Genomic DNA, 15340 nt, shown 5'->3' on the forward strand with positions numbered 1-15340 from the left:
GTGCCTGGCTCCTCGTGGATTCAGAGCAGCCTGTCCGGTTACACTCTTTTTTTTTTTTTTTTTTTTTTTTTTTTTTTTTTTTTTTGAGACGGAGTCTCGCTCTGTCGCCCAGGCTGGAGTGCAGTGGCGCGATCTCGGCTCACTGCAAGCTCCGCCTCCCGGGTTCACGCCATTCTCCTAACTCAGCCTCCCGAGTAGCTGGGACCACAGGCGCCTGCTACCACGCCCGGCTAATTTTTTGTATTTTTAGTAGAGACGGGGTTTCACCGTGTTAGCCAGGATGGTCTCGATCTCCTGACCTCGTGATCCACCCGCCTCGGCCTCCCAAAGTGCTGGGATTACAGGCGTGAGCCACCACGCCCGGCCCGGTTACACTCTTTAACTTCAGGATCTCATGGCCTGTGGAAGAAGCAGTGCTTTTGTTTTTGTTGTTTGTTTACTTGCTCTTTGTCTACCCCTAAGCGAACATTTTAGGGAGTTATAATGTCTGTTTTACCTAAATGTCACTGCTCTGTACATTTTTGTTGCAATATTTTTGTTACAAAGTTGCACATTGCATTTTTTTTTGTCTTTTCATTTGCTCTCATGGGCTTCCTTACTTAGAGAACATTTTCTTCTACTTCAAGTATTTGTGTTTTTCTGTTTATGTCTTTAGTTTTAAAAGTGCCTGCAGCTGACATAGCAGCGCTTTCACTGGCGCCTGATTTTCCTTTGTACTATTGTCATTTCCAGCCATGCCTCTGGTATTACTGTTGGTGGGAGTTTTTGTTTGGTTGGGTTTTTGTTTTGTTTTGGTATGTTACTGTTGCTTTGTTTTTTTACTTTTTAATTAACTTGTAGTAGAATACTTAATAGTTCTTGGTTGGCAGACAGTTAAGAAACTGAACTGTTTACCATCTTCTAGGCTTATGGCATAACCTTATACAAGAGAACCTAATTTTTACAGTGGTGCTTTACTGATGCCAATTTGCTTTGTCCTGATCTTTTGGGGACAATACCATTTTTAAGATTATTTTATGCTGTAGAAATAAGTAACTTAAAAGCAGTATCTCTGTGCAGTTTTCTTATGTATCTACATTGCTTATATGGGTTCTCTGCCATAAGTCTGTTTACTGAGATGATTTTATATGTGCATTGGGCTCCTTAGAATTCCTTAGGAAATTGTATTAGCCTCCATGAAGATCAGATATCGGAAAGCTTAGGAAAAATTGCCAGGCACGGTGGCCTCACACCTGTAATCCCAGCACTTTGGGAAGCCAAGGCGGGCAGATCACCTGCGGTCAGGAGTGTGAGAGCAGCCTGGCCAACATGGTGAAACCCCATCTCTACTAAGAATGCAAAAATTAGCCAGGTATGGTGGCATGCACCTGTAATCCCAGCTACTTGGGAGGCTGAGGCAGGAGAATCACTTGAACCCGGGAGGCAGAGGTTGCAGTGAGCCAAGATCCCGCCACTTTACTCCAGCCTGGGTGACAGAGTGAGACTCTGTCTTAAAAAGAAAAAGAAAAAAAAAAAGCTTAGGAAAAATTGCTGTTCAGTGCTACATTTAGTTCTTCTTGCCTTGTTTTATAGGTGAGGGAATATAATTACTTGAACTCTTTATTTGAAAATAACTTAGATTTAGAGTGGACACTAGGGCAGGCATAACCTTTGATTGGAAAGTAGAACTTTTTTTTTTAAGTTGTTTATATTTATTTATTTTTATTGTTTTGAGACAGAGTCTTGCTCGGTTGCCCAGGCCAGAGTACAGTGGTGCAGTCTTGGCTCACCACAACCTCCGCCTCCCGGGTTCAAGAGGTTCTGCAGCCTCAGCCTCCCAAGTAGCTGGGATTATAGGCGCCCGCCACAACCCCCAGCTAATTTTTGTATTTTTAGTAGACACAAGGTTTCACCAGGTTGGCCAGGCTGGTCTTGAACTTCTGACCTCAAATGATCCGCCCACCTCAGCCTCCCAAAGTGCTGGGATTACAATCGTGAGCCACCACACCTGGCCAGAGTTGCTTAGAGTTGCTTATTTTTAATAATAGATTTTTAAGATCCTTGGATTAAAAAAAGAATCTTGCAGTTGTATAGTTGGAAGAGACTTTAGTTGTCCTGTTATGATACATGTGGTACTTGTTATTTTCCTTGTGAAAATTATAACCTGATGAGAAAAATTACGCAACTGAAAGCAGTCCAGAACAAAGATGAAGAAGTATCCATTAACATGGGCAAATGAATCAGTCAGCTATTTCACTGCCATTGGTTCTCTGAGCATTAACCCACAGGCCTGAGGTTTTCATTGTTGAACCCTTTTTAAAAACTCAGTACTATCCATACATCTTCTTGTATTTGAATCTCCGTTAACTGTACGCATAGTGGTCCTACTTGGTGGTTTGGAAAACAGTGATTCTGTATTTGGTGGATGGTTTAAAGTATACTGAAGTGTCTAACATATTTATTCTTCTTTTTTAGGAAATTGACAATGGCCCTTCAGCTATGCTAGGTCTATAATGGGAAGTGTCACAGTTCGGTATTTCTGTTATGGGTGCCTTTTTACATCTGCGACCTGGACAGTTTTGCTTTTTGTTTATTTCAACTTCGGTGAAGTGACTCAGCCACTTAAGAATGTGCCCATCAAGGGGTCTGGGCCCCACGGACCATCTCCAAAAAAATTCTATCCCCGTTTCACTCGAGGCCCAAGTCGAGTGCTCGAGCCACAGTTCAAAGCAAACAAAATTGACGATGTGATAGACAGTCGTGTTGAAGATCCAGAAGAAGGCCACTTGAAATTCTCTTCTGAATTAGGTAAGTATATGATGTTTACCAGCATCCATATCAATGTATTGAATCACTGGAAGTTTAATTAGTTAATTAGGAGATTAGAAATGCTGCATCATTTTTTCCCCACTGATTTATTTTGTTTGTGAACTAGCTGAAGTTCTGTGGTTTCTGCAGACTCAGTGGGGAGTTATATTCTGATTTATCCAGTTCTGACTTCAGTATCTTAGGAGAAAACAAACAAGGTCCAGGGAAGAAAAATGAAAAGGCTAGAAAGAAAATGGAAGCTATGGGTGAAGGGGTTTGTTTTTTGTTTGGTTTTGAAGAGATGGGGTCTCACCATATTGCCCAGGCTGTCCCCGGATTCTTGGGCTCACGCTGCCCTCCCACCTCAACCTTGAGAGTAGCTGGGACTATAGGCATGCACCACTCTGCCCAGCCCTGGAAGAAGGTGTTAATTGCTAGGATTGTTAATAAGGGAAAGAAATGGTTGAAAGTTTGCTTGACTGTATTTAACTTATTTTTAAGGGTACGTTTAATTAATACAGAACATAAAGTACTGAGTTTAAAAATAAGCTAGGGTTATTTATATCTAATATGACTTTCACTTAACAAGAATTACTAAGGTGCTAGAAAAAATATATGTATATATAATATAGTTTATGAAATCTTAGTTATAAAATAGAAAGCCCTTTTTTCCTCCTAAAAAATTATATTCTCTTCAACTTGGATGCAAGACCCTATTGTCTATGCCTTTGAATACTGCAATTTTAGAGTGTTGATTTTGACATTTTATTTTAAGGGATAAGTGAGCAATTTTTGTTATCATTAAAACTTAACTTGGATCTTGTCACAAAAACATCAAATAATAGGTAATTTAAGAGTAAAATACAAGAGATTTTTGAGAGATTGAGAGAGGCTTAGAATGTGAAAGAAATGTTAAAATAGAGTTTTCACTTGGTCATAGTTTCAAAGAAATAAAATAAGTTCTTAGGACTTAAAGATTTTCTAATAAAGGATGTCAAAAGTATGTAAAATTTTATGAGGAAACAAGCTAATATCTACTTCAGTTTTCATTTAAAAATATTTTTAAATAGAGATGTGATCTCACCAACTTTAATTTTCATAAAGTACAATTTTCATAAATCTTTTTCAAATAGCCAGTGGGCATTTTTAAAGCATTAATGGGAAAATGTCTAGCTCTTTTATATATTTATAGTTACATTGGTAAAGCTTTTATCAAGAAGTAATACTGAGTTTACCATTTTGAATAGACTCTGTATTTGCTTTTGAAAGAAGTAGTGAGAGAATTGTAGATATTGAATAACAAACTCCAGCTGCCTAACTGAAAAACTAAATTCCTTATAGACTATCGTAAAGAATCCACAAAAAACCTATTACAGGCAATAAATGAATTTGGCAGTTGCAGGTACTAGATCAACAGGCAAAAACCAGTTGCATTTTTATACTGTAGCAACAAGTGGCCTGAAAAATGCAGTTAAGAGATCAATTTCATTTACAATAGCATCAAAGTCATAAAACGCTTAAGAATAAATTTAGCCAAGGAGCTGCAAGATTTGTATGCTGAAAACTGTAAAACATTGCTGAAAGAAATCAAAGTAAACCTACACACATGGAAAGATATTCCAGGTTCATAGAATGGAATACTAAATACTGTTAAGATGTAGATATCACCCAAAGCAATATGTAGATTCAGTGCAATTCCTATCAAAATGTCAGTGGTCTTTGTTGTAAAGAGGGAAAAGATTATCCTAAAATTAATATGGAATTACAAGAGGCTCTGAATAGCCAAAACAGTCTGAAAAAGAACAAAGTTGTAAGACTCGGACTTTCCAATTTTAAAAATAAATTGGACTACATCAAAAATAAAAACTTTCGTACATCAAATAACACATCAAGAATGTAAAAAAAGGGCTGGGTGCAGTGGCTGATGCCTGTAATCCCAGCACTTTGGGAGGCTGAGGTGGGTGGATCACCTGAGGTCAGGAATTTGCAACCAGCCTGACCAACATGGCGAAACCCTATCTCTACTAAAATACAAAATTAGCTGGGCGTGGTGGCAGATGCCTGTAATCCCAGCTACTCGGGAGGTTGAGGCAAGAGAATTGCTTGAACCTGGGAGGCGGAGGTTGCAGTGAGTCAAGATCGCGCCATTGTACTGTAGCCTGGGCGACAGAGCAAGACTCTGTCTCAAAAAAAAAAGTGAAAAAAGACAACCCACAGAATGGGAGAAAATATTTGTAAATCATATTTCTAATAAGGGTTCAGTATCCAGAATATATAAAGAATGCTTGTTTGTAATTTAATTTCATTTTGAGACAGGGCCTCGCTCTGTCACCTGCGGTGGAGGGCAGTGGCACAGTCACGACTCACTGCAGCCTCAACCTCCTTGGCTCGTTTGATCCTCCTGCCTCAGCCTCTCAAGTAGCAGGGGCTACAGGGGTGTACCACTATGCCCAGCTAATTTTTGTATATTTTGTAGACAAGGTTTCACCATGTTGCCCAAGCTGGTCTCGAACTCCTGGGCTCAAGCCATTCGCCTGCCTTTGCCTCCCAAGGTGCTGAGACTATAGGCATGAACCACTGTGCCTGGCCTAAACAGTTCTTAAAACTCAGTAATAAAAAGACAAATGGCACAATTTTAAAATGGGCAAAGGATTTGATAGACATTTCTCCAAAGAAGATATACAAATGGCCAACAAGTAGATGAAAAGATGCTTAATATAATTAGTGATTACAGAAATGAAAATCAAAACAATGAGATAGCCATCTCACACCCACTGGGAGGGCTATAATAATAAACTTAAAAAGGAGAGTAGCAAGCGACAGTGAGGATGTGGAGAAACTGGAGCCCTCACACGTTGCTGGTGGGAATGGAAAATAGTGCAGCCACTATAGACAGTTTGGTAGTTCCTCCATAAATTAAACGTAGAATTATCATATAACCCAGCAATACCACTCCAGGGTTTGTACTTGGAAGAATTGTCAACAGGTGCTCGAAAACTTGTACTCAATGTTCATAGCAGCACTATTCTCAATAGACAGAAGGTGACAACATGTTATCCAAATATCCATCAACTGACGAAGGGATAAACTAAGTGTGGCCTATCCATACCATGGAATATTATTCAGACAGAGAAGGGAATGACATTGTGATCATGCTACAACATGGATGAACCTTGAAAACATTATGCTTGTGAAAGAAGCCACACACAAAAGGTCACATGTTGTAGGGTTCCTTTATGTGAAATGTCTAGAATAGGCAGGTCCATGGAGACAGAAGGCAAATGAGTGGTTCCCAGGGACTGGGGAATGGGAGGAATGGGAATAACTGCTTTAATGGGTATAGGGTTTTCTTCTGCGGTGCTGACAATATTCTGCAGCTAGATAATCATGCTGGTCATACAACATTGAGAATGTACTAAATGTCACTAATGGTATGTTTTATGTTACGTGCATAATTATCACAGTTAAAAAATGAAAAACATCCAAAATTTCTTACATAAAATAAATTTAATATAGAAGGAATTAGTATAAATAATATAGTAGTAGTTAAAAGTATGCAGATTTCTGAGTAGAGAATTACTGAACAAGCAGGGAAAGGAACCTATGGAAAGGTATATTTGAGAAAGATTATTGGCCAGGCATGGTGGCTCACACCTGTTATCCCAGCACTTTGGGAGGCTGAGGCTGGTAGATCGCTTGGGCTCAGAAGTTTAAGACCAGCTTAAGGTGGTATCTACCGAAAGTTTAAAAATTAGCTGAGTGTGGGGGCGCATGGCTGTAGTCCCAGCTACTTATGAGGATTGTTTGGGCCCAGGAGGCAGAGGCTGCAGTGAGCTGAGATTCACTACTGCACTCCAGCCTGGGGGACAGAGCAAGACCCTGTCTCAAAAAAAAAAAAAAAAAAATCAACAATAAATTTAAAATTAAAAACATTTTCTCATTTAATCTGAAATTAATTATAAAATTAATTGAAAAGGATCCTCTGGCATGTTAATTCATTGAGGTTTGGCTACAATTTTATTTGAGTAGGGGAATAAGAAAAGTAAGCTACAACAATCTTTTCATATGGAATCTTTTCAAGAGACCTATAATAGAACATGATTCTTTCATGTTCTGATACTTGTTGAATTAAGGAGTATTTATTGAGAATCTTCTTTGTGCAAGGCTCTGCTCTAGGTTCTAGGTATCAAGCAATTTTAGTTTTATTTCTTTTATGTTTTGGTCATCACCAAAGTCTCTTCTCTTGTGGAGTTTCTCTCCTTGTATAAAATGCTAGTGGAGGTTTGTTGTTTTGTGTTTAAAAAGGATGAACTGCATTTGAAACAGTTTCAGAGAGAAGGCATATTAAGAGATAATGTTTCTCAAAGTAGATTTGGGGACACTAGTTGCATTCAGATAAATTGGGGAAACACGGCATTCTATTTTTTTTGAGACAGAGTTTTGCTTTTGTCACCCAGGCTGGAGTACAGTGGCATGATCTTGGCTTGCTGCATTCGCCTCCTAGGTTCAAGTGATTCTCCTGCCTCAGCCTCCCAAGTAGCTGGGATTACAGGCGTGTGCCACCATGCCTGGCTTATTTTTGTATTTTTAGTAGATACGGGGTTTTACCATGTTGGTCAGGCTGGCGTTGAACTGCTGACCTCCCATGATCCACCCACCTTGGCCTCCCAAAGTGCTGGGATTACAGGCATGAGCCACCACGCCCGGCTGGAAACACTGCATCTCAACCCTTTACACCTGGATATTCATAAAACATTCACTGTATTAAAGGAACAGAGTTCTACTATTTTTTAAAAATGGACTTTTATTTATTTATTTATTTATTTATTTATTTATTTATTTATTTATTTTGAGACAAAGTCTTGCTCTGCAGGCTGCAGTGCAGTGGCGTGATCTTGGCTCACTGCAACCTCTGCCTCCCGGGTTTAAGAGATTCTCCTGCCTTAGCCTCCCGAGTAGCTGGGACTACGGGAATGCACCACCACTCCCGTCTAGTTTTTTTTTTTTTTTTTTTTTTTGTATTTTTAGTAGAGATGGGGTTTCACCGTGTTGGCCAGGCTGGTCTTGAACTCCTGACCTCAAGCAATCTGCCTGCCTCCACTTCCCATAGTGCTGGGATTACAGGCATAAGCAGCCGCGCCCTGCCTAATATTACAGTGACTTTGATTAGGCCTGTGGAGGAATTCCCTGACAGTTAAACCAGAAACTGTGAAGCTTTTTTTTTTTTTTTTTTTTTAAAGACAGGATCTCACTCTGTCACCCAGGCTGGAGTGCAGTGGCACAACTGTGGCTCACTGCAGCCTTGATGTCCTGGGCTCAAGCAGTCTTCCTGCCTCAGCCTCCTGAGTAGCCAAGTCATGGAGACTACAGGTGTGAGCCACTGAGCCGCCACACCTGGCTAATTTTTTTTTTTTTTTTGTAGTAGAGACAAGGTCTCACTGTGTTGCCCAGGCTGAGTTCAAGCAGTCCTCCTGCCTTGGCCTCCCAAAGTGCTGGGATCACAGGCGTGAGCCATTGCGTCTGACCCGGGAAGCTCTTTTTATGGAAAAGCTTATCAGTTGCCTTTTTCTGGGGAGGGACTCCTGTAAAAACTCGCATTGACGTCATTGAGGCCTGTCGAGGGCCACTGGGGTTCTAAAATCTATTGCTTTAATGGAAAATTATAAAAATTTTTTTCCTGGTTGCAGGTAAATTTTTCTCTTGAATATAATAAACTATTCTTAAGATTATGGTTTGTGGCCAGGCGTGGTGTCTCACGCCTGTAATCCCAGCACTTTGGGAGGCCGAGGTGGGCAGATCACGAGGTCAGGAGATCGAGACCATCCTGGCCAATATGGTGAAACCCCGTCTCAACTAAAAATACAAAAATTAGCTGGGCGTGGTGGCATTTGCCTGTAATCCCAGCTACTCGGGAGGCTGAGGCAAGAGAATCGCTTGAACCAGGGAGTTGGAGGTTGCAGTGAGCCAAGATCGTGCCACTGCACTCCAGCCTGACGACAGAGGGAAACTCCATCTCAAAAAAAAAAAAAGATTATGGCTTGTGAGCAGGTGGTGTTTATGGTTAAGACACCTTGCTTTGACCTAGACTGATAAGAATTTGACTTCAACCTAGAGACAACCTAAGTTTGAGAAAAGAGATATTAGATTATAATAGGATAAAGTCAGCATTTTCTTAAGATCATAATATCGTTAACAGTAACATGATACTTTCTAGATTTAATTCGCTGACTAACTTCACTCTTTTGCAGGTATGATTTTTAATGAACGCGATCAGGAGTTGAGAGACTTGGGCTATCAGAAACATGCTTTTAATATGCTTATCAGTAACCGCTTGGGCTACCACAGAGATGTGCCAGACACAAGGAATGCAGCGTATGTGCCTTATCGGGTTTGCAAATACATTTTAACAACACGATGCTTTTAGTGTCAGTGTAAGAGGTCACGAGGACGGGGTTCATATTTCCCAATGCAGCGTCTTTATTCAGCATACTAGGAAACTTGAGACAGATTTCCACTTGTGTTATATGTGAAGCCACATGGTCTGAGATGTACCAACAGAGTCCTAGAGCTTGCTGTGTCTCCTTTAACATTTCAGATCACCTGGGGAAGCAGAGTAGGGTGCTAATTAAATAACCTGAGTATAAGTTTGTTCTAAATGTTTATTGATTGGATTCATGGCAAATAGGAATTAACATCAGTGAAGAATTTTACTCCTCATTTCACTTTTCTCTTCGATTATTTTTGTTCCATCAAAGGCTTTTCGTGCATGTGGTCAGTCATTCCACAGACAGACATTTGTTGAGCACCTTCTGTTTGCTACATGCCGTCTTGAGCCCTGCAAGAAACAAACAGATGTAGTAGTTCCTCAGTTCTCAGGGCTAGAGTCTAGCAGGGGAGGCAATTAAGTCAACAAGTCCTTACATGAGTAAGGGCTGTGACAGGGTTTGGGGAAATGGGGGCATAGTACTGGAGTGGTCCCTGCAGAGAGGTGACAAGGCTGGAGGGAGGCAGGGCTCAGATGCTGGAGGGCTGTGTGTGCCCTGGGAAAGAATTCAGTGTTCTCAATGTGTCCTCTAAGTTCATGGCTTTTTTTTTTTTTTTTTTTCTTTTTGGGATGGAGTCTTTCTCTGTTGCCCAGGCTGGAGTGTGGTGGCGTGATGTCGGCTCACTATAACCTCCACCTCCCAAGTTCAAGTGATTCTCCTGCCTCGGCCTCCTGAGTAGCTAGGACTACAGGCGTGCACCACCACGCCTGGTTAATTTTTATAGTTTTAGTAGAGATAGGGTTTCACCATGTTGGCCAGGCTGGTCTCAAACTCCTGACCTCGTGATCTGCCCACCTTGGCCTCCCAAAGTGCAGGGATTACAGGCGTGAGCCACTGCGCCCGGCCAGTTCATGGCTTTTTGATGTTGCTTAAAGCTCATAACCCTTTTTTTCCCAAATAGTTGCTTGGAATGATTTGATACATGGAAGTTCTTCTGTTATCTTGGTATATCATAATTTATTCAAATCTTTTTTATTATTGGGCAAAAAAATAAAATTTCAAATATAAAGTCTTATATTTGTTTCCTTTTGAAACCTCATTGAGGAGAAGCTGGACATCAGCTTATGAGTGCTGCATGAAACACTTGCAGTGATTTTGGTAAAAAGAACTCACATTTTTATGTAACCTCTCTTCCAAAAAAGAAAAAAAACCCTGAAGTTTAAAAAATCTTTATTCGGCCGGACATGGTGGCTCACACCTGTAATCCCAGCACTTTGGGAGGGCGCAGTGGGTGGATCACGAGGTCAGGAGATCGAGACCATCCTGGCCAATGTGGTGAAACTCTGTCTCTACTAAAAATACAAAAATCAGCTGGGCGTGGTGGCGCAGGCCTGTAATCCCAGCTACTCAGGAGGTTGAGGCAGGAGAATCGCTTGAACCAGGGAGTCGGAGGTTGCAGTGAGCCGAGATTGCGCCACAGCACTCCAGCCTAGTGACAGAGTGAGACACCATCTCAAAAAGAGAAAAAATTTATCCAAAAGTAAACAAGATAGCAGGTATAGGAGGGAGACATTATTAACAAAATGTAAAACTCTTGAAGAAGAAACCGTATTGTTTTTGTAAATGCTTTTAAAAAAAAATTGTTGTTAACATAATGTTAGAAAGAGGCTGAACAGGCTGGGCATGGTGGTTCACGCCTGTAGTCCCAGCACTTTGGGAGGCTGGGGTGGGCAGATCACCTGAGGTCAGGAGTTCGAGACCAGCTTGACCAACATGGAGAAACCCTGTCTCTACTAAAAATGCAGAATTAGCCGGATGTGGTGGCGCATGCCTGTAATCCCAGCTCCTCGGGAGGCTGAGGCAGGAGAATCACTTGAACCTGGGAGGCGGAGGTCACGATGAGCCGAGATAGCGCCACTGCACTCCAGCCTGGGCAACAAGAGCGAGACTCCGTCTCAAAAAAAAAAAAAAGGCGGGGGGTGGGGGAAGAGGGTGAACAAGGAGACAGTAAATCTGTAGGTGAATAATAATCTAAACCATTCGAGCCTTTTAAAATGTCAGAATTTCCTCATCTTTATCTTTACAGATGTAAAGAAAAGTTCTACCCACCTGACCTGCCAGCTGCTAGTATTGTTATCTGTTTCTATAATGAAGCGTTTTCTGCCTTGCTTCGGACAGTGCACAGTGTCATAGACCGCACGCCGGCACACCTGCTTCATGAGATCATCCTTGTGGATGATGATAGTGACTTTGGTAAGGAATGCTGCACCTGGTAACATTGGATCCAGGCTGTCAGTCACTACAGCACTGACAAACACTAACACAGCTGAACTTTCAAGTACGTGGTAGGTGGGGATCCTACGCATGCAGTCACAGCTGGGCTGACCACAAATAAGTCTGAAGAAATCCATTATCTTTGTAACCTGCTTATAAACTATGCTACCCAAATTTGGCCCGTGAAATTTTTTCCGTGGCTTACTTTAAAAAACACACCTCTTCTTATTTGAAATAACTATAGGTTCACAGGAAGTTACAAAGACGGTCTATGTACCTTTATCCAGTTGCTCCATCATAAAATTCCCCTGTCAGAACCAGAAATCCACGTTGGTACAGTGTGTGTGGTCCAGGGTCATTCTGTCACACAGGTGGACTCCCACAACCCTCACTGCAATGATACAGAACTGTTTCCTCACCCGGAGGGCCCTTGTGCTGCCTCTTTCTAGTCACACCTCCTGCTTTCCTCTACTCTTCCCCAGTCCCTGAAACCACGACTCTATGATTTTGTTTCCATCTCTGATTTTGTTATTTCAAGAATGTCATATAAATGGAATCACACGGTATGTGACCTTTTGAGATGGGCTTTTTTCGTTTGGCATGATGCCTTGGCTTATGCTTCTCTGTTAAGTCTCTTACACTGATCGTCCCCAGGTAAAAGCGGATTGCATTCTGATAGCTCCTCAACGATCTCTGAATGCCAGTATTTTATGATTCACTACATATTCTATATTCTGTACGCCTTTCTTAATTCAACATAGACTCTTGCTAAGAATGGCTTTGTGTACCCAAACAGGATAGAAGGCTTTTTATTACACTGCTCATTCAGCTCTCAGTGACCTTGCAAGAAAGGCTGGAAGCCCATTTTATAGAGGGAGAAATATAAAAAGTAATTTGCTCAGACCCCATAGCTGTTAAGTAGTAGAGTGGAAATGAGACCTCTAGTCTGCATAGCTCCAAGCCTTCTGCTCTTTTCATGACAGCAGCCTGCAGAAACACAGTGGTACAGGTGTATGCCAGTGACTTTTTCATGCACTCGAGCGTTTATTAAGTACCACTTGTATCAACATCAGAGTTGGTATATCAGTATACTTAAATATAGAAGGTAAAGAAATGGACAGAGAGTCATGGGAGCAAAATTCTCAAACCTTGGCCAAAAACAAACAAACAAAAAACCTAACAAATAAATCTGAGTCTGGACCACGTAGAAGATTGGTTACATACTGATTTCTAGAATTTATGGTTGGTTTTTTTTTTTTTTTTAAGTCAACTTGTATTTTGGTTTTCACTTTGTGGCTATTTTACCTAAAAGGAAAAATTCATAATTTGATGTGGTTTGTATATTAACTATGGAAAGAATTACTGCTTATTATCTTACACGATCTTTCAAGTTATTCTGAAATATACAGGTGAATGACATAGAATTCCTTAAAAAATATTTAGCAACTTTGGAAGAAAGATGCTAAATTAATGAAAGGACATATTCAATGCTGTTCTTGTTATTCTTGGTAGGGGCAATAGAAGTTGTTTCTTAACTATTTTGAAATGGACTAAGACTTAATAAATTCCTTTGTAATAAAAGGCATTTATATCTCATTTTCTTTGTTATCAATGTGATTTATATATGGTCAGCTGAACATTTATGCACTCAAAATACTCATTTCAAACATTCTTTATGCAAAGCATTGTGCTCGATGCTATGGAGATACAAATAAGTCTGTAACTAAAGTAAGTATTCCTCTTTGCTAGTGTTCCAGCTCTTACCCTTCATTTCTTTTTCTTCCTACAGGATAAGCTACAATACTCTTTTAAAGTAAAATATTCTGTAGTATTTGCTTGATAGTTTGTTGTAAATTTTAGCAAGTACTAGATACAACTTTAGAATAGCTGTAAAGTGTCTTTATATATGTCTCATACAGTTTGAATAATTGTGGGACTTTATTTTCAGATGATTTGAAAGGAGAACTAGATGAATATGTCCAAAAATACCTCCCTGGAAAAATTAAAGTCATAAGAAATACAAAGCGTGAGGGGTTGATTCGAGGGAGAATGATTGGCGCGGCCCACGCGACAGGTATCACTTCTCGTTAGCTTTGCTCTACGGGTGTTGGATGACAAGGGCTCGAGCCTCAGCGCCTGTCCTGATTCTGCAAAGTCTATGAAAAGTAGTGTTTCAAACGGACATTGCCAGCAGGAGAGATGAGGCTTGTTCTGTTTGGGAAAGGCCTGTTCATAACGCCAAGCCTGCTACCCCAAAGCACATAGTGCAGGGGGCTGAACTCTCAAATCCTCAGTGTCTATTTTCATAGCGACCCTTTTTTGATACTTACTGCCCCTCAAATATATTTTATATCTTATTCACTTATATAAGCAGAAAAGCCCAGACCAAAATGTAACTGAATTTTTATGTTTTTAAATACAAAATTTAAAATGTATGAACCCAAACTGTCTATTGGAACTATGCTTTTAACTCTTAGTGCGGAGTGCATCCCTCTGGAGCCACACATCATGACTTTAATTGGTAAATGGACGTAAGATTGACTTACAAAACTATAAATGGCATTTTCTTTAAAATTCCCTCTTAATCCTTCTGATTCCATCAAGGAGCAAGTCTCCGTTGTTACTAGTATATTTCCATCATACACTGCTCTCCCCCTTTAAAAAGAAATAACCGATCTCAAATTCAGTCTTCTGCAGAAAATATATCTGGTTAGTCTTCAGTTACGTTATATTGATTCTGTTGTATTTCATTTTATGGTTACCTATGTGTAATTGGTCTCCCTGAGTTTCATTTATGACTGTAATTAAAAAATTTTTAAATAAATGTAATTAAAACTAATGAATCTGTTTAAAAATGTTAGGCATGTGATATTGCAGGTAGGGCATGGACATGGCGAAAAAATTTTGAAAATCATTTGAGAATGATGGAACTTGGTGGGGACATTCCCTAGCAGTGACAGCATCTACTGCAGTCCTTCCTATATTCCACGCTCTCCTAGATAACCTGCCTGTGGTGGTCGGCACTGCTCACCACCACTCCCCCTGTGGAGCCACTGGCTCGTGTGCTGGGCTGAGTTGGAACTTCACTTTTAGTATCTGTCTTCTCTTATTTCTCTGAAGCCCACAGTGACCTGAAGCAATTAACAAAAAAAAAAAAAGAGAAGCAGCTCCTCTACATCCCATCTGCAGTGGATGCAGACTGAATTCAAGGCTTGTGAGACTTTTTTTCTAGGTTTCTAGTCATGTAAAAACTTACTGAATTGGCTGTGTGGAGTTATTTAAGGCAAAGCAATAAAGTGAAAATCCTGGGGTATTTTCAATATTAAGCCACTCAAAACATTGTACTGTTACAATGCATGTTTACTGTGAATTGATAGCAATAGCTATTTAGGTTTTTTTCCCTTATGATCTCTTCAGGTCCTCATTGAGATATAGTTTAGGATCTGTCAGAAGCAAGCCAGTTTGCATGGAAGTCATTGTTTCAGGTTCACTGTGACCAGATGTGGTCTTCATTTAAATTGGTGTTAATTGGAAAAAGTAACACTTTTAGAATTAAGAAAAGCTCTGAATCCATTTTCTCCTCGAAGCAATTGTGATTGGTCTCACCTCACCCCCGCTGATGTGCATGTGGAAGGTTCTGCCTTTCTGCATTAAGTGACAGCGGAGAGCTGCCTACATCCCCCACCCTTCAGGCTGTTTACAGACACTGAACTGTGGGACTGATTCACGGGCATCATTGAAAACTGTCTGAGATACTGCTTTTATCACTAGTTGAAGTTGGATAGATAACATTT

At 40.4% G+C, this 15340-nt stretch overlaps 1 protein-coding gene across 4 annotated transcripts in view; it reads left to right on the plus strand.

The window, feature by feature from the left end:
• Positions 1 to 15340, plus strand: part of GALNT11 (polypeptide N-acetylgalactosaminyltransferase 11) — a 97450-nt gene that overhangs the window by 66841 nt on the left and 15269 nt on the right. For all 4 annotated transcript variants that reach the window (XM_055115546.2, XM_034965299.2, XM_034965298.2 and 1 more), the window contains 4 exons: positions 2455 to 2787; positions 9036 to 9159; positions 11359 to 11525; positions 13495 to 13620. In XM_055115546.2, the coding sequence (XP_054971521.1) occupies positions 2493 to 2787; positions 9036 to 9159; positions 11359 to 11525; positions 13495 to 13620 (712 nt within the window). In that variant the 5' untranslated portion in view covers positions 2455 to 2492. The remainder of the gene's footprint in view (positions 1 to 2454; positions 2788 to 9035; positions 9160 to 11358; positions 11526 to 13494; positions 13621 to 15340) is intronic.

Source organism: Pan paniscus, chromosome 6 (assembly GCF_029289425.2).
Source record: "Pan paniscus chromosome 6, NHGRI_mPanPan1-v2.0_pri, whole genome shotgun sequence".
Classification (NCBI taxonomy): Eukaryota; Metazoa; Chordata; class Mammalia; order Primates; family Hominidae; genus Pan; species Pan paniscus.